Below are 24,904 nucleotides of genomic sequence, written 5' to 3'. Positions count from 1 at the left end.
ATGGGAACCATGGTTCATGAACGTTCCCTGCGTGGAACATACTGTGTGGTGTGTTCTTTCATCAGCAGTTGTTGCCGGGGAGTTCCTATGGCTGGAGCTAATAAAGTATCCTCCTCACTAACTACCATGTGATGACTTACCTCTTTTCATTCTGTGACATTTACAATTTACTCAGCCTTCTGCCTCGTGTTTTTCATCATCACTGAAATTCCTGAAATGGCAATAGGACCACAATACAGTTACCAGTTAAGTGTCCTATACATGCCAAAGCGGCATAATAAACTTAAAAAAATAGTTTTCAAGATTGAAAACCCTGTTTAAAAATTAACAGTAAAGTAAAAAGGGACGGCTAGTAAAAGAGTTATATTTGAGCAAGGGGTAGAAATGTTCAGTTAAGAGTATTCAAAACAAGGAAAAGGTGCATCAGAGTGAAGAGAAATACTATAAGTGATTAAGAAATGAATGGACTTAGGCACTACTCTAATTTTTTCAAAAAATGCACATTGAGTATTTAATTAGGGGAGGAGAGGAGGCAAGATGGCGCCCACACGAGTGGACGCGTAAGCTCACCTCTCCTGCCGGTCCTACAGGGATACTGACAGCGGAGCCTTAAACGCGTAAATACTGCCAAGAAAAGAAATTTAAAGAAGAATACTCGCTGACCGATGATGTTAAAAATTCACGTTTACTGAATTTTCGTTTTGGAGTAAGAACAGAGGATAGTGGAGGCAGTGGCCGATGTTGGGAAATTTCTCTGCGTTCGTTGTCAGGTCCATCAGGTGCCGACGCGCTTGGTGGGCGGTATCCTTCGCAGCTGTTGGCGGTTTTCGAAAATCAAGCAGCTCCGCTACCCGAGAGTTTGGTAGAGAGACCAGCGGATCGGCAATGCCCCCGAAGGGGACCCGCGGCTAGCGGCGAGGCTGACCCTGAGGGAAACGAGAAAGCTGCTAAGAACACAGCAGCAACGGAGAAGAAAATGAACGATGCCGGTAAGAGTAAAATTACTGTTCATAATAGAACTTTACCAGGAATTGTTTCAGCTGCCGAAGAGAAACAAAAGGGGAAAAAGGTCACGGTGATGCTCCCACAGTCTAATAAAGAGGCTGCACCAGAGATTGAGGGGGCAGAAATCATGGACGACAATGAGGCGCTGCAAGATACTAATGTATCACTAACAATTGTAAATGTATCAGCTTTCACCCCAGGCTCAGAGCAAGTGTGCCGTCAGAGCAATGAACTTTTGAGTAGCAATATGAATGAAGCTGGACATGAGGGTAATTTACAAATAGGGCAGGCTCTGACGCATGGGCAAATACAAGTACAGACACAGATGCAGTTACATATACAGCCACAGCCACAATTACAGGCAATGGATGGGAAGTCTGGGAATTTTTATTCCTTTTCTGAAAATTCGGCTTCATCATGTGAAGACTTAGCGTAGCAGTATTCAAAACAGATGCGCATGGCCGATGAAAGTGATCTGGAGTTAGAAGATTCCGGTGATTTTACTGAAGACAGCCCAAGAGCAGTTCGGGAAAGAGGAGAGTCATTGATGGAGAAAGGGGCTGTAGGCATGAATCAACTGTATTCTGCTAACGATGGGGCAAAAGCACTTACTGAAGAGGATATTACTTTAACCACGATTTACCAGTCAATTTTGCCCCATATGGATAAAACAGAACAGGAGAGTCAAAGAATACAGAACTCTTGTTGAAAGTTACAGAACTGAATAAGGCGATTAGCAAAATCCCAATCCGACTTTGGGGAAAGATTCACGGAAGCTGAAACAAGGATTTCAAATATTGAAGATGAACTTGCTCAACAGAAGGCTGCCAAAGAGTTATTGAGTACCAACAAGGAAGACATACAGTGGAAAATGGCAGACTTCGAAAATCGCGCGCGTCGCAATAATTTGAGGCTTTTGCAGAATCTGGAAGGGAAAGAGGGGTAGGACTCTCGCAAATTTATTGTAGAGTTATTTAAAACTGCTTTTACTGAAATTACAAAGTGGGATTGGGAGAGAGAAATCGAAAGGGCACATAGATATCTGTTCAATATCCGCCTAAGCCCAGGGCAAGTGGAATCTAGACCTAGGCCTTTTCTTATCTCATTTAACAGCTTTCTTGCAAGGGAGGATGTGTTTTTGAATACTAGGCCTAATAAAAAAAGAGCGGGGGATGGCTTTGAATTTTTCGCGACGCCTGATTTTTGTAAATACACAATGGAGATCCGCTGGCAACTCCGCCAGTTGATCACCCAATTTCAGAGTAAAGGCGCTCAAACGTATTTAATGAATCCACATAAACTTAAAATTATTTATAAAGAGAATACACGCTTTTTCACAAATGCGGTGGCTGCGAAAGATTTTCTATATTCTATGTAGGCCTAGCAGGATGGGCTGAAATAAGCACTGGGTAAACACGCAGCTGAAACATTGGGTTTTTCACTCTCTTTGGCTATGGCCTTTTTTCTTTTTTCAATTATATCTTCTCTTTTTTCTTTTAAGTCTCAGTTATTTTATTTATCAGTGTCAATGTGAGGAAAGGCAGGGGGTTTCGGGAAGCTTTACATCTACAGGACTATCAGTCCTAACGCCTCGGTAAGGAGGGGGGGAAGGGGGGCTGGGGAAGGGTGGGAGAGTGTTTGGGGTGGGGTGGTTGGGGGGGTGTATGTAGTGTTGTGGGGAATAAAAGGTGTAAAATCCACGGTTGGGGCAAGAGATAACACAAAAACAATTTGTAACATTGTCAAAAGTTGTTCAAGACAGTTTGTAATAATGTGTACAATGTGTATATCAAACATGATTTTTTATGATGTCGCGTAGTATTAAAATTTGCTCCTTAAATGTGTCAGGTCTCAATAATTCAAATAAGAGAAAGATGGTCACAGCGGAAATTCGATATATACAACCAGTTATCTTATGTCTCCAGGAGACACACTTGTCATGGAGCAACAGACATTTAGTAGCAGATTTAGGATATTCATTAATTTCGGCTTCACAACAAACATCGATGACCCGGGGAGTTATGATATTGTCTAAGCCACAATTCTGTATAGCTACTCGTAGTTTACCTGACAAATGGGGAAGGTGGGCTATAGCGGAACTAAAGCTCGGTGGCTCTCAAATTACTCTATGTTCAATTTATGGATCCAATTTGGACGAGGCAGAGGTTTTGAGGGGTTGAACATAGAATTGGCAACTTGGGCATCACCCCTGATTTTATGCGGTGATATTAACATCAATTTGAGTACGCAGAAGTTAGCAGGAGTCCTGAAAATTACAAAGGCCGTAAACCCCTGGTGTTTAAAGCTCTTCATAATCTTTTAGTAGACCATGGTTTAGTTGATGACTTGAGTAATCTTTATCCTATTAGCCCGACGTACACTTTCTACTCCTTCCCTCATAAGAAAATGGCCCAATTAGATTATTTTTTCACTCCTTTGTCGTTATTAACTGGGGCAAATGTACAATTATTTCCAAGAATATCGTCTGATCATGCTCCAATCCTAATTGAAATACCTGACTTACAGATTAAACACACACGGAGAGGCTTCACCTTTGATAGAAAATTATGTCTGGATGACCAATTTAAAACTTACATGTCAAATTGGATAACAGAATTTTTTTACTTTAATTTGCATTCCACTAGCATTGATATTGCATGGGAGTCATTCAAAGCGTGTTTCAGTGGTGAAGTCTTGAGTTATGGGAATTTTCATCAGAAAAAGTTAAGGGCAGAAATGCGAGATTTCTATGCTGAATTAAGAACTGCAGAAGAGAACTTAACAAAAGCAATCCAAAAAACCATTAACCGAGGGAATATCTCGGATTTTGAGGATATAGTGGCCCGCTGTTGGGTCAAAATATCGGGGGTTTGGAGCAGTGAGCTGGCTAAAAAATACTTGGTATATAAAAGACAATCTCATGAGTATGGGGATGCAATAGGGAGATGTCTCGCCTTACGGTTAAGGATCCAGGAAACATCAAGACTTATAGTAAATTTAAAAGATCAGAACGGAAACTTAAGTCATGATCCAGAGAAGATTTTAGATATTTTTCACCAATTTTTTTACAGAACTATATACACAGCAGAAGGTTTTGGGAGCAGATCTAATAGTAGACCAGGGTAGTTTTAGGCAATTAGAGGTTAGTGAAAAGGAATGGTTGGATAGCCCCTTTACCATGGAGGAGTTAGAGAATGAGTAGTAACAATATGAGAGTGACGGAAAAGGAAGGGACACCCTCAGTCCCTCAGGTAAATCTCAGTCAAACAACAGGAGAGTGTCAAAAAAGGGGGATAAGCACAAAAACAGAGAAGGTAATCAACCTATGTGATTCACATTGGAAATCGTTAGGAGATTACTTGGAAGCCCTCACTCAACACCCTGGGTGGTGACATGCTTCATCATCGGGCCCACCAGGAGAAGCCGAGTGCCTCCCTGGTGTGCTACAACGCCAGAATACTGCGGAGCTGGTTTTTTGTGGCAGTGATGTGAAAAATTTGTGATGTTAAAATTGTCAAAGGACTGTACCTTAAGACATTTTTTTTTTTTAATGGTCAGCCTGACAAGGTTAAAATATGTGTAGGGAAATGTGCGAATTAATGTATTGGTTATTTCCACTTAAAGTGGGGTCGACATGTTTCTGCCCTTTATGTGTAGTTTTACTGGGCTTTCTTCAGGACCGTTAGTAATGTACCTCAGCGGTGTGGGTGCGCTAAGGCCCACCCTAACCAGAGGACATGAAATTTAAAAATGCAGTGTAAAGATGAAGTGCAAAAAACAAACCATTAAGTTGTGGGATTTACTTCTGAATTAGAGGAACCTGTATAGTTTGTAAATTAAAAGATCCACGCCCCATAGGTCTCGGAAGGGGGGTGGGGGCGACAATTGCACACCGCCCGCAACACCCAGCACCCGCTCTGCACCTAGTGTCTCCTGCAACCGGACCTCGTGGGAGTTAGAGAATGCCATAAAAAGTTTAGCGAATGGGAAGGCTGCTGGTCTCGATCTTATTCCGGGAGAAATGTATAAACTCTTTTTTTGTCAACTAAAAGATATAATGTTAGAAACTTTAGAGCAGCGCAGCTAGATAATGCACCAAAATCATGGGATGATGCCACCATTGTGGTCTTTATAAAGCAAGGTAAGCCTCCGGAGTTGCCTGGTTCATACCGTCCGATTTCTCTGCTCAATTGTGATAGTAAATTATCACTTCATTAGTCTCAATAAATCAACATGGATTTATCCCTAATAGAGGAACTGTCACACATATAAATAAAGTTATCACTTTATTCGATATTGCTCAAGTAGAAAAACGTGAATTAGGACTGATTTTACTAGACGCTGAGAAAGCGTTCAATCGAGTACAGTGGCATTATTTATGGGAGGTTAAATGTAAATTGATACTTGTATAGCGCACTACTCACCCGCAAGGGTCTCAAGGCGCTTGTACGAATACCGCTGTGGAACCCATCCTGGCTTTCCTGGGAGGCGTCCACTCCTGGGCACCCCCATGGTGGAGGCCAGGTATCCTTAGCATTGTGGGGGCCGTTGTGGAGATTAAGCAAGCTATTGCCCAGATTTGCAGAGTGGGACTCCATGATTGGAATAGGCACCGAGGCGAGAATTATCAGGTCCATGGAATTTTGAGCCCAAGACCCGCTGAGGCGGGGAATTGAACCCTGTTCCCGGGCTAGACCTCTGCATCAGGGTCTGCCGCTCTAATCATTGAGCCACACTTCTCCATATGCATAGAGCAGGGTTTGGAGAACATTTGTTAACGGCAATTCAGGTATTATACTCTTCCCCAAATGCAAGAATAGCTGCTATGGGTATGAAATCTGAAATTATCAAAATTACAAGAGGAACAAGACAGGGATGTCCCTGCTCCCCATTGCTTTTTGCCCTATTTATAAACCATTTTATAGAAAGATTATCTAACAGTCAGCAAATAAAACCATTCATTGTGCAAAATATCTCAAACTCAGTATTCGCATATGCGGATGATATTGCGGTGGCTACAGTGGACCCGGTTGAGGCTCTAGCAGAGATTGAGCGGCTGGCTTATGAATTCGGTCTAGCCTCCGGATATAAATTAAACGCTTCAAAAACTCAAGTTTTATGTACGGATAACATTCTAATTTGAGATTCTAGAGTGGTATCGGAAGTTACATATTTGGGCATCAAAATCAAGACAACCATGAAAGACATAGTAGAAGTTAATTGGGTGGCCACATTACAACATATAAAACAATCTTTAGACAGATAGGGACGTCTTCAGTTAACACTAATCGGAAGAGGAAATATCATAAAGATGAGTATTTTATCAAAAGCACTATATCTATTTAGAGTCATTCATCTTATATCAACAATTGCAATCTCTATGTTCGAGATTTTTCTGGGCTCCGGGGAAACCACGTCGGGCGATAAGATTGATGACACTTCCTGTCGAAAGAGGGGGCGGGCTATTCCAGATTTTATGTTGTACTTTTATGTTTGTTTTTTGCAAAGAATGCATCTGTTATTGACGGGGGAGCAGATAGACGAAGCTGCTGAAGCACCTTCCATATTCCAGTTACTTCTAGGGAATCAAGCTAGCTGTCTATTTAGAGAACTTGAAGGTAATTACTATAAAAGAACTCGATTCAAAGTTTTGGATTCAGCATTTAAAGTCTGGAAGAAGGTATCCAGAATGATAAATCTAGGGAAATTAACATATTATACACCCTTGAACGCTAACAAAATACTCCCTTCCATATTTTGGGATAGGGTAGCTAGAGATTGGCCGCACAAGGGCATTGTGCAAATTGGGGATCTGTTTGAATCAGGAGGGCTTATTTTAACATATGAAAACTTAGTTACGAAATATCATTTGACTAACACTCAGTTCTTTAAATGTCTTCAAGGTTTGGGATTTTTTTACCCAAAAACATATTCAACCTGTACCCAATGCCCTAGATGACGCGATTTGCTCTCAGAAAAAAAATTGGTGACCTGTATAAAATACTGCTAGAATATAGACCGGATGATTTACAAAAACATAATACATATTGGCAATCTATGTTGGGGGAACCAGATTTGTTGATAGAGGTTGCTATTTTGATTTCTAAAGAAGCTTTTTTGTCTGCCAATTTAAAGGCTCCATTTTTTTAAACTTTATTTAGATTATACTACACTCCAGATCGTATGATTAAATGGGGCACTCAATATGACGGTAAATGCTTTCGCTGTGGGAGCGATAACGCTGATAGCTTGCATATATTTTTTTGCTGTGTTATACTGCATCAATTCCTGACTAGCATTGAAAGTTTTCTCACAGCGATAACTCGGACTACTGTTAAGATTTCCCCAGCACTTATGTTATTAGGTGCAGGGCAAACCGTGGGAAATAAAAAGCCTCTATATAAATATAGGTACCTTTTATTTGTAGCAATGACCACAGCGCGTTTGTGTATTGCATCAGATTGGTTACAACTGGAACCTCCAGCATTTGAATTTTGGCGGGCAAAATTGTACAACTTGTTTGAATTAGAATGGAGTCTTTATGCTATGAAAGGGGCAAAAAAGCGTAGACTTGGCATGTTGATTTGGGGCGCAATTCATGAACACTTGGAGATATGATATTTTTTATCTGATGTTTGTATTAATGGTGTAAACCTTTTACTATACCAATTGTTTTGATTTTTTTTTTCATTATCAAACTTGCTCCCACTGTGGAATAATAAAAATATTTTTTTTAAAAAGAGTATTTAATTGGGGCCCGATTAATCTAATCTTTTCTTGTACGTAGGTATTATGACTATCTCCTGGCTAAAGTGTGATTTGCTCCTGAATTTGACAGGATTTCAATCAAAGAAGAAAAGGTTTATGAATATGATATCTGATATGCTATCACATGACAACTCAGAGTGTTAGGATTCATTGCACGTACAAGTGAGAATAATGCATATATGTAAACATAGATCAGTATAAATAGAATGACAATACTTTGTTCATACAGTTAGAAAAAGCATGTATTAGAACCGTTGGCAGTTCCCTTGAAGCAATAGAGCAAAACAGGGCTTAAAATTAGCTTGAATATTTCATCTGTATCAATATGCTACTGCTTTGTCCTATGCTTATTTAGTTTCCATTGCAACATTTCAAACTAAATAGGCAGAATGTAACAGCATTAAAACCATTACTTTTTTATTGTAGACTATCTCCTGAGAACCGGGAGAGGGTGAAACTGTAAAGACACCAATGTAATTGTGTTAACTTGGGTGAAGTAGGAAATTTCCCCAACCAGGCAAATGCTGGTTTGGTTTACCTTCACTGTATTTGATGCCCCACCCAACATAGATGGCCCAGCCAGGGTGCATGGATTTCTTTCACTGCTGTAGCCTGAATACAATGGATGCACAGTGGTTGGCCCTTATCACTGCTTCTGGACTTCCAGCCCGGAGAAAAGAAAGGAGACGGAGAGTAATGCCAGCACCAAAATGAAAAGCAATAGTTGTTACGGTGCCTAAGTACCAGTAGGAAATGCCCCCCTTTTGAGCCCAGTCTCATTTATTTTTGTATAAATGAATTCGTTTTTTAATTTGAGATTGCAATTTAAAAAACATTGTAAAGTTATCAAGACCTTTGCAGATTCTTACAAGAACACCTATAACCTAGAAAATATGCAAAGAACAAAAGGCATAGCCTTCAAGTGTGACTATTCTGCTACAGTTGAACGCTTGACTGCACTACACATTTAGATTCTCTTGGGATGGGACTCTCCCCTGCATTGTGTACAATCTTGTTCCCCTTCTATGAGTGCTCCCTTGTGTGTATCTGATATCTAGGTTTTTGAACCTAGACTCTCATAAAGCTGGTGTGTATTTAGAAACCTAGGCCTGTCCATATTACTGAGGTCCTGGAATGGTGCTGTGACTTGGAGGTGTGTACCAAGTGTACCCTCATTTCACGGACACTTGACTACAGCTTTGTCATGGGTTTGCCACATAGAGCAGATGTATGATGTTACAACGCATACATTCACAACGCATACCGTTACAACAAAACTTTTACAACGCAGGATTCATTATAATGCATGCCATTACAACGCATGCCATTACAACGCAGCTGCTATTACAACGCATGCCATTACTTTTTTTTTATTGAGCAAGATCATAAATACATATATTTAAAAAAAAAGCAATCAGTTCATATATATTAAATCACACTGATAGTTATTGCCCATAAAAGACATCATAAGTGACAGAAAGGTAAGAACAAAGAGAGAACGAATCAAAAGAGCAATGTCATATCATAGTAAGAATATACCATTTATAGTTCTATCAAACAAGGAGCCTAGGGACCTCTTTTATTTTCATACCAATTAGTAATAGGAGCCCAAATCTGGGCACCAAGAATTCTAGATTTTCTTCCTCTAGTATTGTAAATAGCTTGCTCCTGTTTATAAATCCCCAAAAGCCGACTTAGCCACATTTGGAAAGTAGGTACCTCAGGCTCTTTCCAACGGGCAGCCAGTATGATTCGAAGCACTGCCATGCCTATAAAAACAGACATTAATTCTTCATTACTATACCCCAAAGAGTCATCATGACCTAAAACATAAACAGTCAATGAGGCTCTCAATTTGTGTCCAAACATTTCCGCCCAATATTCGAAGATCATCTTCTTTATTAAGTCTAATTTGGGGCACTCAGCAAACATATGCGTTAGATTCGCTAGAGGCTGACCACATCTTGGGCATTGATCATTAGGCCGTAGGCCCCAAGTATATAATTTTGAAGGTGTAAAATAAAGATCGTAGATTGTTCTATAATACTGGGCCTTGAGGTTAGAGGCTAAAAATAATTTGGAGGACATGGTCAGAGAAGTGTCGATATCTACATTTGGGTTATCTAATTTTGTTGCCCATCCTCTCTCAACACGCTCCAGATCATCACTAAGATTTTTAATCAGCATCTTATATAAAGTCCCTATCCTAGTGGCCCTCCTGTCAATAATTTTTTAAAAAAAAGGGATACTTTCTAATTTATTTTTTGGAGAGCAGTGTTGAATACTAGTGTACACTTGGATATATTTTAGGTAATCAGTAGGGGGATTGAAAATTTTTGCTGTAAGCCCTCAAATGTGGTAATCAGTCCATGGCCAACGAAATCACGCAAGGTGACAATCCCTGATTCCTCCCATTTTCGAGAGGTGCTATCAATAAGATATGCTGGTAGGATCGAGCTATGCCAGAGAGGGGTGTGTTTAGTAAATTTTGGTATTCCTAAGTATTTAGATGCATATTTCCAGATCTTCCATGCATCAATAATAACCTTAAATTACATTTTTTCAAAGTAGGATGGCTCTACCTGCCTCTGGCTTCATCCCCTAATATCAGTACATAGATGGAAGGTATGTATAGATCTATTATGGGACCTTTATTAGGTATAGTATTAAATAAGGGGGCCATTTGCTGAAGGAGGGTTGCCCATAAATATAATGTCAAATTTGGAATGGCTAACCCTCCCCTATGCTGTGGTAATGTCAGAAATGGCAACGCTCTCCTGATCTTCCCATAGTTCCATATAAATTTACACATAGAGGAATCTAAAGCTTTAATAATATTATCCTCGATCATTAGCGGGATCGCTCGAAATAAATATAGTATTTTTGGGAATATACTCATTGTCAGGTAATTCCCCTTACCTATTATTGACAAATGCAAGTTATTTACTCTAATGAGATCCTTTTTAATTTCCTTAACCAGTGGGTCATAATTAAGTTGGTTGATTTCTTTAACATCAGGTGATATACATACCCCTAGGTATGTAGCCTGTTTGACTCTATAAGGGCTCTCAAATAGGGTATTCCCTGTGCACAAGACCATAGTTTTATCCCTATTCAGGGAGTACCCTGAATAAGAGCCAAAAGTCTGGGTGGTTTGAACTATCTCCTGAATTGCCTCAGTGGAGTTAGATGTTAATACCGCCACGTCATCGGCGTAGGCTAAAATTTTAGTGTTAAATATACCAACTTTCACCGGTTCTATTAGTGTGGAGGTAAGTAGTTTTAATATTAGAGGGTTAATATAAAGGGCAAACAATATTGGAGAGCACGGGCACCCCTGTCTCGCGCCCCTTTGGATATTAATAAACTCTGATTCGATACCGCCTACGGTGAGTTTGGCCTCGGGATCTACATAGAGTGCTTTGATAGATTTAATGAGACCCTCTCCAAAGTTATTTAACTCCAAAACACCCCACAGGAACTGCCAAGACACTCGATCAAAGGCCTTCTCTGCATCGAGCAGGATCATTGACATCGTGCCCCCCGTGGCTCCCATGATGTCAAAAAGGGAGATGTCTCTCCGGGTATGATCTGTCGTACCCTTACCGGGAATAAAGCTGTGTTGCCACGGGGAGACCAAATGTTCAATGACCCTGCTGAGCCAGTTAGCGAGAATCTTGGCATAAAGTTTTGATTCAGAGTTTATAAGTGATATAGGGCGGTATGAGGATGTAAGCTCAGGAGACTTTCCTTTTTTGGGGAAGATGGCTATATTTGTGCTTTTCCATGATTCAGGTGGTGTGCCATGATATTGGACTCCAAGAAACAGATCTATTAAATAGGGCAGTATCTGCTTCCCAAGTATTTTATAAAGGTCCAACGGGATTTTATCTGGGCCGGAAGCTTTTCCGTTAGCTAGCTCTAGTAGTGCCAGTTCAACTTCGGTAATTGAGATTTCCTTACCAAGATCTTCCTTCACTAAATCATCAATTGTCCTAGTTAACTCCGAGTGTAATAGCCAGTTATTTAGAAAAACATTTGTATCTGCTACCAGCTGTTGATCTTCATTTAGATAAAGTTTTTGATAGTAATGTTGGAAGGCCCCTGCAATATCCGCAGATGAGGTGTATTTCTGCCCCTCAAACTCAATAGTTTGTATAGTATTATGAGATTGTTTCTGTCGTGTACGAAGGGCAAGTTGTTTCCCAACATTTTCCCCACTCTCATAGATATTTCTTTGATTTACCTGGAAAGTCTCAGCTGCTTTTTGCGTTAGGGTACTGTTAATCTCTGTCTTAAGGACTAATATTTTCCGCAAGATACTCTGAGTTTCTTCCCCACGCTGTATCTGAATGGCGTGTTGTGCCTCTAAACTTGCTAGTTCCAAGTTAAGTTGTTGATTTAAGCTATCCTGGTTCTTTTTGCGTTTAGCAACAGTCAATTATCTCTCCCCTTAAGGCTGCTTTAAAGCAGTCCCAGAGCACAAGTTTGGGAGGGCTATAGTGATTATAATCGAAAAATTCCTGCACCCAGAGTGTTATATGAGTTATATACTCGGTGTTCACCAGGAGCTTTCGATCAAATGTCCACTGATAGTAGGGTCTCTTATAGCTGGTAAAATCAAATGTAAAAATAAGCGCATTGTGATCTGATAGTGTTTTGGGAGACTTAGCTATCGTTGAGGTAGTAGCGTTTTCCATGGATACCATAATATAATCAATCCTGACATACTTATTGTGGGGAAAAGAAAAGTATGGATAGCCAGGATCATTTCCATACTTCAAATCCCAGACATCAATTAAGTTATGGCTATCCATAAGTTGCCTTACAGCCCTATAAACCTTAGGTTTACGCCCTTTATAATTCTGATGTGATTGACTATTCAATGTAGTGTAAGTAAAGAGCCTGTCCAGGATGCCAATTCTAACTCAAGATCTTGAAATATCTGGGGGTCGTCTACATTTGGCCCGTAGACCAAGAAAATGGTAATACCTATGTCAAATTGTACTATAACCCATCTTCCGTGGGGATCAACCAATCTGCGCCTAGGTTGGCCCAAGAATGTTTTTGCTAAAATAGCAACCCCACGTGTTTTGGACGTTTGTGTTGTTGTAGCAAGGATGTTATAGCCAGGTATCTTTAGGAGCTCTTTATCTCCCACCGGAATGTGGGTCTCCTGCAAGCACAGGACATCATAGGAGTCTTGTCGAATTGTCTGATATAATTGTACCCTTTTAGCCCTATCATTCAGGCCTGCGATATTCCAACAACAAAGTTTTAACTTCCCAATCGTACTGTGGAAAAAGATTATTTTTCGTAGTTTATGTCCCATCATACACCCTCTCAGTCACGTCCCCGAGCCCATCATGTCGGAAAACAAGCAACGAGAACACGAGCAAACCCGATCACGCACACACAAAGTTGCACATGCACTCTCCTTCCTCTTAAATTCAAAGGTAGATTCTTATGGTTAAAGCCGATTCCGAGAACAAGACCCCCCATTTGTAACCATTTCCCTATAATCGGGCCGATTCCGAGAAAAAGGCCCTGTTTTGCGAAACCACGACAGCCAATTCCAAGAAGAGCCCCCGTTTACTGAAAGACACAACACCAGACATCCTGTCAACGAACCAGTTCTCCTTTTTCTCTCTCTCTTATCCAAGGAACCAGCCTAGGGTTATTTCTCAATGCTCTGCTTCTGCTGTGACTTCCTCCTGATTAAAGACACAGTCACGCTTCATCCTGTCATGACTTCTGTATGATTTTGACACAGAAACGCTGCTATGATTTCTGTAAAATTACGACACGACTATCCGAGTTTTACTGACTTCTGTATTATTACAACACAGCTATCCGAGTTTTGCCCAAGGGAAGCTCCTTCCTCTTTTCTGTGTATAAATACCATGTCTTCTTTGATGAAAGTAGAGATTCTTCCGATCCTCCTCAGGTGACGGAGCTTTCCCTTAACTCGAGTTACTGAATAAAGACCCTGAATTAGAACCACCACAGACTCTGCTCTTCATACTTGACCTTATTGATATTATAGAAATTCCGATCAAGGTAAATCACTAAAATATTTACCACAGCAAATTGGCGCCCGAACAGGTACTTCCCTTACTCCCCATACGCCGGTGATGCAGACCCAAACCGGTCTCTTCAAGACATCGATAGACTTCAAAAGAGTGCACGCTGCAGGGTGTTCCTGCATGAACTCCTTTGTGTCCGAGAGAAACTGTACCGAGGTCTGAGCATCCATACGAGGCGGTGAGGACGCCAGCGGACGTCTCGACCCAGAGCCCGAAACCTGTGAAGATTGCCGAGTCCGAGGTCTTCAGAATCCCACGAAGTCCCACGATCAAGAGCGCAGCGCAACTAGTCCAGTGTCCAGATCTTCAAGATCTTCAAGTTCTCTGCATCTCGGTGAGTACTGCTGGGGGTGTATCAAGACGGGTTCTGATTTTTCAGAGCACAGTCAAGACGGGTTCTGATTTTTCAGAGCACGGTCAAGACGGATTCTAGGTTTCTAGAAAACGGTATGTTTGTATTCTGATACTCAGGATATATCAAGTTATCAAGTGTAAGTTTGTGTTGTTTGTTGTTTGTTGTCACAATGCCTTTGTTTTCAAAGTTGTGTAAACTGGGTACCCGGAGGGGGTTACTGGAACAAGATGTACCAGTCCCCCCAAAGGATACTCCTGGTTTCCTTATGTATACAAAGTACGCCATTGGTGCCGTTTTGTATTTGGATTTGTGGAAAGAGTACACTCAAGATTTAGAAGTTGCGATTAGATGGCCAAAGAGTGGCACATGGGATTTGAATTGTATCATGGCAGTTGAAAAGAAATGTTGGGAAAAGAAAGCAAGACCCTCGATGTTAGAAATTATCGAATTATGGCGAAAGGAAGCACATCAAAGGGAACAGAAAGAACAAAGGAAAGTAGAGAAAGCAAATAAAATGTCAGAAGAAAGTAAAATGAGAAAGTTACGAGAACAGAATGCGGATATTAATTTTGAACAAATAAAGAGGGGGCCTCGGCCTCCGTGACAGGAATGTGAATGTATCCTGTCCTTTCACAAAAGATAGTCCGAAGATAACCCTAGTATTCCCACAGCATCCCCATGTCCTAAAACTCCTTCTGCTCCCAAAGACTTCATTACCACTTACTTAATGGAACCTCCTCCTGCTTATACCAATCAAATAACAGCCAGACGAATAGTCACCCAGACTGAAACCATCTCTAACACCTCGAGTGGAGATCCACCCATGTTAGAATGTGATTATGACCCGACCCCAGGGGAAGGTTCACAAGTGGATATCTCCCTTCGCCTACGAGAAGCTCTAGAAGGTATACGAGAGGTACAGAATGTCGCAAATTGCCTGAACAAGATTTACTAAACTCTCCGAACAGGAGAAAATTTAGAAGCCCTACAGGAAGCTATTAAAAATAGACCCACAGCGCATAGAAAATGCATATTCCGATTAATTGCACCATCAGGATTCAAGCAAGCCGGGCCGAAGACGGCTGAAATGCCAGAAACCGGTCCCCGGTAGCTTGTTTCCTTCCCAGTATAAGAATTGGCTTGGTAGTTTGGTCTGCCCTGTTCCCATGATGCACTGGGCCAGGGTCAGACTAATTTGCATATAGCCAAGTTCTGAGCTGGGATGGTGCAGTGAGCTGAAAAACCGTGATGGATCAAGCCCTGATCTTTGGACTGGGTAAGAGTGGTCTGCTTAATTCAGACACTCTGTTCATCACCACCCCCTTTTCTGAATCATTTTTGTCCACCATAAGCGTGGAAGGGTATACTCAGATGTGAGTCCCTAGCTCATTGAACCATCAGGATTCAAGCAAGCCGGGCCGAAGACGGCTGAAATGCCAGAAACCGGTCCCCGGTAGCTTGTTTCCTTCCCAGTATAAGAATTGGCTTGGTAGTTTGGTCTGCCCTGTTCCCATGATGCACTGGGCCAGGGTCAGACTAATTTGCATATAGCCAAGTTCAGAGCTGGGATGGTGCAGTGAGCTGAAAAACGGTGATGGATCAAGCCCTGATCTTTGGACTGGGTAAGAGTGGTCTGCTTAATTCAGACACTCTGTTCATCACCACCCCCTTTTCTGAATCATTTTTGTCCACCATAAGTGTGGAAGGGTATACTCAGATGTGAGTCCCTAGCTCATTGCACCATCAGGATTCAAGCAAGCCGGGCCGAAGACGGCTGAAATGCCAGAAACCGGTCCCCGGTAGCTTGTTTCCTTCCCAGTATAAGAATTGGCTTGGTAGTTTGGTCTGCCCTCTTCCCATGATGCACTGGGCCAGGGTCAGACTAATTTGCATATAGCCAAGTTCTGAGCTGGGATGGTGCAGTGAGCTGAAAAACGGTGATGGATCAAGCCCTGATCTTTGGACTGGGTAAGAGTGGTCTGCTTAATTCAGACACTCTGTTCATCACCACCCCCTTTTCTGAATCATTTTTGTCCACCATAAGCGTGGAAGGGTATACTCAGATGTGAGTCCCTAGCTCATTGCACCATCAGGATTCAAGCAAGCCGGGCCGAAGACGGCTGAAATGCCAGAAACCGGTCCCCGGTAGCTTGTTTCCTTCCCAGTATAAGAATTGGCTTGGTAGTTTGGTCTGCCCTCTTCCCATGATGCACTGGGCCAGGGTCAGACTAATTTGCATATAGCCAAGTTCTGAGCTGGGATGGTGCAGTGAGCTGAAAAACGGTGATGGATCAAGCCCTGATCTTTGGACTGGGTAAGAGTGGTCTGCTTAATTCAGACACTCTGTTCATCACCACCCCCTTTTCTGAATCATTTTTGTCCACCATAAGCGTGGAAGGGTATACTCAGATGTGAGTCCCTAGCTCATTGCACCATCAGGATTCAAGCAAGCCGGGCCGAAGACGGCTGAAATGCCAGAAACCGGTCCCCGGTAGCTTGTTTCCTTCCCAGTATAAGAATTGGCTTGGTAGTTTGGTCTGCCCTGTTCCCATGATGCACTGGGCCAGGGCCAGACTAATTTGCATATAGCCAAGTTCTGAGCTGGGATGGTGCAGTGAGCTGAAAAACGGTGATGGATCAAGCCCTGATCTTTGGACTGGGTAAGAGTGGTCTGCTTAATTCAGACACTCTGTTCATCACCACCCCCTTTTCTGAATCATTTTTGTCCACCATAAGCGTGGAAGGGTATACTCAGATGTGAGTCCCTAGCTCATTGCACCATCAGGATTCAAGCAAGCCGGGCCGAAGACGGCTGAAATGCCAGAAACCGGTCCCCGGTAGCTTGTTTCCTTCCCAGTATAAGAATTGGCTTGGTAGTTTGGTCTGCCCTGTTCCCATGATGCACTGGGCCAGGGTCAAACTAATTTGCATATAGCCAAGTTCTGAGCTGGGATGGTGCAGTGAGCTGAAAAACGGTGATGGATCAAGCCCTGATCTTTGGACTGGGTAAGAGTGGTCTGCTTAATTCAGACACTCTGTTCATCACCACCCCCTTTTCTGAATCATATTCCGATTCATGATCACTTGTTTTATCAGAATGATAGCTAGTTCAGAAAAAATAGTTCCTGATGATTTATTACAACTAGATCAAGCAGTGGTTGCAGGTAGTTACAATAAAATAAAAGAAATAGATCTCTTTATTCCACTCTTTACAAGCAAGGTTTCTGATTTCCACTGAAAAGACACCCCTACTCAGGAAATAGAGAATGAGAGTACAGACAGGGAAGGAGAAGCTCCCTTTCAAGGAGCAGTACGCTTCTATATCCCTCGTTCCCAGAATAGTGGACAATTAAAAATTAAAACTAAGAAATTGTCAGCTCCTACAGATAGATTGTTCCAACGAACACAAGAAGCTCTAGATGATTGGATGGACGACGAACCTCCACTCACTACCCAAGAAAAGGAACTAGCTCGATCAAGCACCCATTGGGTATCTCAATACTCTATATATGGCCCTGATATAGTCGCTCAAATGTTTCTATCGATCCCTCTAACGTCCCAAAGGTTAGCAAGCATCTATATGGTTCAACACCTCATTACGATGTATGAAGATACTGGTTGCCCGCCCAAAAAGTTACATTCTCTCTTACAAGACTGCTTAGAAGGGAGGGGGGTGGCCAGGGGACAAGAATTCATTAATATCTTCCTTTACCTACGACAGCGATATGTTCAATACTTTTCAGACAGTTATGACGCAAATCCCCATCACTATGACCAAGGACAGTTCCCCCTCCGAGAAGTAGATCCCGTTATAGATTCTGGAGGAAAACTAGAACAAACATTTGTCTATACACCCCTGACAAAAATAGAAATATTAGAAATGAAGAAAACGGTCCCTTCTCACGAAAAAGATCCTTCGGGTTTTCATAGGGAACTCAAGGATATTCTTCAAATGGGTTCCTTTACCTATAAGGATCTCAACATTCTCCTTAAAGTCCTACTGCCTCAAGGGACATATGACAAACTAAAAGGAAAAGATTGGGAGGTAGATGGGAAAAAGATAGTATGGACAGCTTTAGAGACAGAAGAAAGTACTCGTGCTGCTGGACAAGGCTTGGGACCTCTAGTCCTATAACTCCCTCGCCTTCTCCCGAAAATACTCTCCCAGTTGCTGACCACTAAGAAAGAAGATTGGGATGCTATCTTTGCATACAAACAGAAACCAGATGAGGATGTAGGGGACTACTATACCAGGTTAGAGAAATGTTTACTCATCAACAGCGGCCTCTCCTCAGGTGGAGACGCCTATAGTCGATTATTTGCCTCAGAATTCGTAGAAAATGCCTTGCCTACGATCAGAAACAGAGTACTAAAGGTAGAGAGTACTTGGCAAGCACACTCCCCTTCACAAGCACTTCAGATGCTCCAATATCACCAAAATAGGATTAGAGATGAACAAGAACAAGAAAAGAAAAGAACGAAGGATACTAAAATGAAGGTATTGGTAGCACTGACTAATACAATCCAACAGACCCCTAAACAAGCTCAAGTGTCACAAGAAAAGGTTACTTGCAATTATTGCAAAAGGCTAGGTCACTTTGTGCGTGATTGTCCAGTATTACAACATAATATTGCCACTGGGAAGACCCAACCCCGTAACTATCCCCCACGACCCTCTGTTCCCACATCAGCTCCTCCAACTGATACTAAAACTACCACCCAACTCTATCAGTACCCAGTGTCATCCTATCCTGAATTCCCCTCAATTTTATGTGACAGCTGGGAGGAACACGATAGTCGTCCACTGATCCCGGTCCCGGTCGACCAAAAGGGTCCCTATGTGAATGCTAAGCTCTTAGGTAAAGAAACAAAATTTCTAATAGGCCAATAGGACGACAGTACAACACAACAAAGTTCCCAAGGTACCCCTCTCTGGCTCAAATAGTACTTCCTTGGGTTTTTCAGGTACACCAGTCCTCAACAAGGTTTCTGAACCAGTATCACTTCATGTTGGTCCTCTTACAACATCCACTGATTTGGTACTTACTAAGTCATGTCCCAAAAACTTACTCGGCATCCAGACGTTAAAGGAACTGGGTGCTGTGATATGCTGTTCCCCAGAAGGAATACGACTATTCCTCCGAGATTTCAAAGGTCATTTCACCACACTAGAATTAGACGTCAGACTAAAAGACATTCCTGGTACATTATGGGCTACAGATCCGACTGACGTAGGGTTCATGGATATTACACCCAACATGGTCTCATTAAAAGAAGGTTTTGTCCTAACTCGTGTCCGACAATACAAGTTACCTCTAGATGCAGAACAAGCCCTCATCCACATTATCGATGACTTAATACAGAAAGGAGTAGTCAGAGAAGTACCTTCCAACATATGTAATTCACCAGTCTTACCAGTAAGAAAGAAAACAGATGACGGTGCACCACCAGTTTACCGACTAGTGGTCGACCTAGGCGAACTTAACAAGTGTGTGGTACCACAATACCCTGTGGTCTCTGACATCAGTACTCTGCTAACAGCTATAGATCCTGAAGCCACACATTTTACTGTAATCGACCTGAAGAACGCTTTCTTTAGTGTACCCATTCACCAAGACAGTCAGTATCTATTCGGATTTTTACTACATGGTCGTAGCTTCTGTTTCACAAGAGCTCCTCAAGGGTACACAGAAAGTCCCAGTATCTACAGTCAGCCACTTAAAAGACAGTTAGACAACATTGTTATGCCCTCAAATACAACATTGTTACAATATGTTGATGACCTACTGATCACCGCACGCTCTGATCCAGAATGTGAACAAGCATCACGGATTGTCCTAATGTTCCTGGCACAACATGGCCACAAGGTGTCACCCTCGAAATTACAATTGTGTTTACAGCAGGTGGCCTACCTAGGACACCTGCTGTCAAAGGAGGGTAGGGCACTCACACCTGAAAGAATTCAACAAATTTTTAACATTCCTGTCCCTAAGACACAGAAAGAAGTCCGTGCCTTTATCGGCCTCACGTCCTACTGTAGACAGTGGATTCCTCAATTTGCATACTTGGCCAAACCCCTGATACAGCTAACGACCACAACCTCTTCCCCATTGCCATGGACACCTGATCATACTTTTGCTCTTGACACCCTTAAACAAGCATTATGCTCTGCACCCGTCCTAGTTACACCCGATTATGCCAAGCCTTTTGTCCTCTTTGTCACAGAACGGGAAGGTACAGCCTTGTCAGTACTCACACAAGCACAAGCCAACAAACATCGTCCCTGTGCTTATTTTTCTAGCACTCTGGACCCTGTTGCACAAGGTTTGCCTGCCTGTTTGAAATCTGTCGCAGCTACAGCTCTAGCAATACGAGAAAGTGATTCCATAGTACTAGGACACTCCCTTGAAGTACAAGTTCCACATGCAGTAGAACTACTCTAGAACAGAACACAAACACAACACTTGACCATAGCCCGCCTCACAGGTTACGAGGTCACTCTGTTCCAACCCCACATCATCATCAAAAGATGCAACATCCTCAATCCAGCTACGTTATTGCCCACTATTCCAGTTGACAATCAGATTCACGACTGCTTAGAGGTAGTCGAACTAGTCACAAAGCCCCGGTCTGATCTTACAGATGTCCCTCTAAGTATACCAGAACACACACTGTTAGTAGACGGTTCCTGTATGCGCCTCCAATCAGGCAAACTTTCAGCAGCCTATGCTTTCACTACAGAAAACACAGTCCTCTTAGCAGCTAGGATATCCGTACATTCAACACAAGCAGCAGAGCTAATAGCTCTCAAACAAGCATGTGAGTGGTCTAAAGGAAAACGAGTCAACATCTACACCAATTCACAATACGCATTCGGGGTAGTCCACAATTTTGGAATTTTGTGGAGGAAGAGAGGTTCCTAACCTCTCATGGAACAAAGATCCAACATGGAGATCTTATCCTCCAGCTACTAGAAGCAGTACACAGACCCACAGAAGTAGCTATACTAAAATGCAAAGCACATACCAAAGTCATAGACTCTATCACTAGAGGCAATGCTCTGGCAGACGCCACAGCTAAACATGCTGCTCAGACAGGAACACTAAACACTGAAACCATCATTAGAACTATCTATCCAGTTATAGATCCCACCAAAGATGTAGTAGACATCCAAAACCAAGCCACAGGGACTGAAAAGAGAAAATGGGAGGAAGAGGGAGGTACACACACAGATCAAGGTTGGGTAACAAAAGACAAGTCCAAATGGTTTCTCCCTGACATAATGGTTCCCGTAATGATAGAAACTGCCCATGGTCCTGCCCACCTAGGAGAAAAAGGAATGTTAGATAGTCTGAATTTGATATGGCACAACAAGCATCTGCGTGCAGCAGCCAAACAAAAAGTACGAACCTGTATGATTTGCTGTCAGTTCAATCCCGGGAAGCGTGTATCAGTTGAACAAGGAGGGTTCCATCCTCCAGATTACCCCTTCGAAGTCCTCCAAATGGATTATATCCAAATGGAAAGATGTCGAGGATACAAGTATGTCCTCGTAGTGGTCTGTACCTTAACCTGATGGACTGAAGCTTACCCTGTCCCAGACTATGGTGCCCAAATGACAGCTAAACAATTGGTGAGAGAGTTTTTCCCAAGATATTGGTTGCCCAGGGTCATCTATTCTGACAATGGACAACCTTGCTCCTCTTAATTATTGGAAGCAGTTTCCCTACTGTTAGGTTACACCTGGAAATTTCACTGTGTCAGACATCCCCAAGCAGCAGGCCTGGTGGAGAGACACAACCAGACATTAAAAACCAAGTTAGCGAAAATATGTGCTGACAAGCAAATCGACTGGGTGACAGCTCTTCCAGTTGCCCTGTTCTGCATGCGAATGGTGGCACATTCTCGGACGGGCCTGTCACCCTACGAGGTCACATATGGGAGACCTCCAAATATCTGGGGTGTCCCATCTCCTAAAAAGCTAACTGATATTGACGCAAATGTACTGACTGATTACTTGGCTTCTTTGATGTCTGCACTACGTTCTTGCCTTTCCAGAAAAGACCACGCCCATGGCCAATGGGTGCTCGTCAGAAACTTTGACCGAACCAGCCCTCTGGAAAGAAGGTGGACGTCTCCCAAGCTGGTGCTGCTCACAACAAGGACCGCCGTCAAAGTCGAAGGACAAAAAGGATGGCTCCATGTAAGCCACTGCAAGCCTTTCCACGGACCAACTCCTTCGGACGCTTTTGCTGATCCCGAGACCAGAGACACTAAACCATCAGACTTTAAAGACACTGAAACGACAGACTTTATTTCACCCCTTCCAGAACTTTTGCCCAAAGAAGAGTACAAATCGCAGCTGCGATCTTATCCAACACAGACTTGAGACATTGTGCCTGACCTCGACCTACCAGTGGCTAATTAAGCCCAAGACGGACGCTTGTTGAAGCGGTTGCTGGGAAGTGTCCGGTCACTGGTGCATACTTAACTCACACTAAGCAGCCGAAATCATGAAGACAAAGACTCATTGCGCAAAATTGTTACAGAACAAAGTCTCCATTTTCCTTTCTATCATGATTCTTATTTTCTGCATCATGGCTTGTCTAGGTTGGTTCCTTCATCTAGCTTTTCCACTTTCTTCCCCTACGCTTTTGAACAACACTGCTATGCATTCACACGTAGATCTTCCCCAGCATCTCGAAAGTCGAAGAAAAGAATTCTTCAATAACACATTCAGCTCCACGCTCCATCAACACCAACTAGTTATCAACAAAACCAACTGTTGGGTCTGCGGCTTAATGCCACACTCCGTACACGGAGGTATGCCTTTTATCCCTCTCCCTTTCGGCTATGCTGGATCTACCTATGCTCTCTCTATGATATTCTCCGCCTCTGTTAGAAACATCCCTGAAACCAAGACCAAGAACACTAGTACCTGGAACGAGATAAAAACAAAGACTGTGCGCGCTGTTCAAAAGATGGTAGATTTCACCGCAACATGGGGACGAGCAGATAATAGTGAAAATACCAGTTATTCCCTCTTTAACGACACTACCTCATTTAGAGAAACATTCTCAGTTCGGAAGAGACAAACAGAGCAGGGAGGATGGGCTGTGCCTCATAAGGGCCTGTTTTGTGTGAGAGGTAAGGGCAAGGGTCAGAAGATGGGAGACAGTGAGTGTAATAAGACGTACACCCTACCTGATTTAAACTTCCCAACAATGACCACCGCCCCCAACACTTATTTTATTTGTGGATCTCATGCACGTACTTGGCTACCTCAAGGCTGGTCCGGGAAGTGCTACATTGCATTTCTCCTCCCCCCTACCTACACTGCCCCAGCAGATTATCATCTAAGTGATCCTCCGACCATGATTAATAGACGGCGAAGGGGGGTCATAGATGCTGAAGACGCAGTGGATCAGGAGGCTGGCGATTTTTTCAAAGGAATCATCCCTTTCTGGGGGCCCATGATCAATAGCCGCCACATAAGACAACTGACTCGTGTAGTCCAGGGAGCCATAAACGAAACAGCTGGTGCACTAAGTAACATCACCGCTGAGATGGCTTCCGATAGACTCATGACGTTACAGAACCGTATGGTCCTAGATATCATATTAGCAGACCGTGGTGGCGTATGTGAACTGATCGGATCCAGCTGCTGTATATATATTCCAGATAATGCTCCCTCAGTATATTCTGCCATTTCCCACCTTCATGTACTTTCGAAGAAACTAGACGCAGACACTGCCGCCTGGTCCCTGACTGGATGGCTCTGGGGCCTCCTGTCCTCCTGGGGGTGGAAGATCCTTACAATAATAAGTCTTGCTCAAGCCATTCTCTTCACCTGTTGCCTCTGTATTCAGTGTGGCCCAGCTCTCTGTAGTTTCTGTATCACTGCCTGCATTCCCAAACCCCAGTCCAGAAAGAAAGAAAAGGAAAGAATCATGCTACAGAAACAAATAGACGGCCTAATGAGTATAGAAATAGACTAATAAGAAGAAGAATTTTAAAGGGTATATTATGGGACAAGGAGGGAATGTGGAAAAAGATTATTTTTCGTAGTTTATGTCCCATCATACACCCTCTCAGTCATGCCCCTGAGCCCATCATGTCGGAAAACAAGCAATGAGAACACGAGCAAACCCGATCACGCGCACACAAAGTTGCACATGCACTCTCCTACCTCTTAAATTCAAAGGTACATTCTTATGGTTAAAGCCGATTCCGAGAACACGACCCCCCATTTGTAACCATTTCCCTATAATCGGGCCGATTCCGAGAAACAGGCCCCGTTTTGCTAAACCACGACAACCAATTCCGAGAAGAAGAGCCCCCGTTTACTGAAAGACACGACACCAGACATCCTGTCAACGAACCAGTTCTCCTTTTCCTCTCTCTCTTATCTAAAGAACCAGCCTAGGGTTATTTCTCAATGCTCTGCTTCTGCTGTGACTTCCTCATGATTAAAGACACAGTCATGCTTCTTCCTGTCATGACTTCTGTATGATTTTGACACAGAAACGCTGCTATGATTTCTGTAAAATTACGACACGACTATCCGAGTTTTACTGACTTCTGTATTGTTACAACACAGCTATCCGAGTTTTGCCCAAGGGAAGCTCCTTCCTCTTTTCTGTGTATAAATACCATGTCTTCTTTGATGAAAGTAGAGATTCTTCCGAGT

At 42.7% G+C, this 24,904-nt stretch overlaps 1 protein-coding gene across 1 annotated transcript; it reads left to right on the top strand.

Moving 5' to 3' along the window:
• Nucleotides 1–22,727: 22,727 nt before the first annotated feature.
• LOC147749008 (uncharacterized) lies at nucleotides 22,728–24,212 on the top strand. The gene has a single exon (XM_086936517.1). The coding sequence runs from the start codon at nucleotides 22,728–22,730 to the stop codon at nucleotides 24,210–24,212; it is 1,485 nt and encodes a 494-aa protein (XP_086792643.1).
• The last annotated feature ends 692 nt before the right edge of the window (nucleotides 24,213–24,904 follow it).

Source organism: Lissotriton vulgaris, chromosome 1_1, assembly GCF_964263255.1.
Source record: "Lissotriton vulgaris chromosome 1_1, aLisVul1.2, whole genome shotgun sequence".
NCBI lineage: Eukaryota > Metazoa > Chordata > Amphibia > Caudata > Salamandridae > Lissotriton > Lissotriton vulgaris.
The sequence above is the reverse complement of the archived record's forward strand: the minus strand, read 5'-3'. Positions and strand labels throughout refer to the sequence as shown.

Bases quoted from the DNA above. Each gene is read 5' to 3' on its own strand.
- LOC147749008 (XM_086936517.1), top strand. From the start codon at position 22,728: ATGAAGACAAAGACTCATTGCGCAAAATTGTTACAGAACAAAGTCTCC.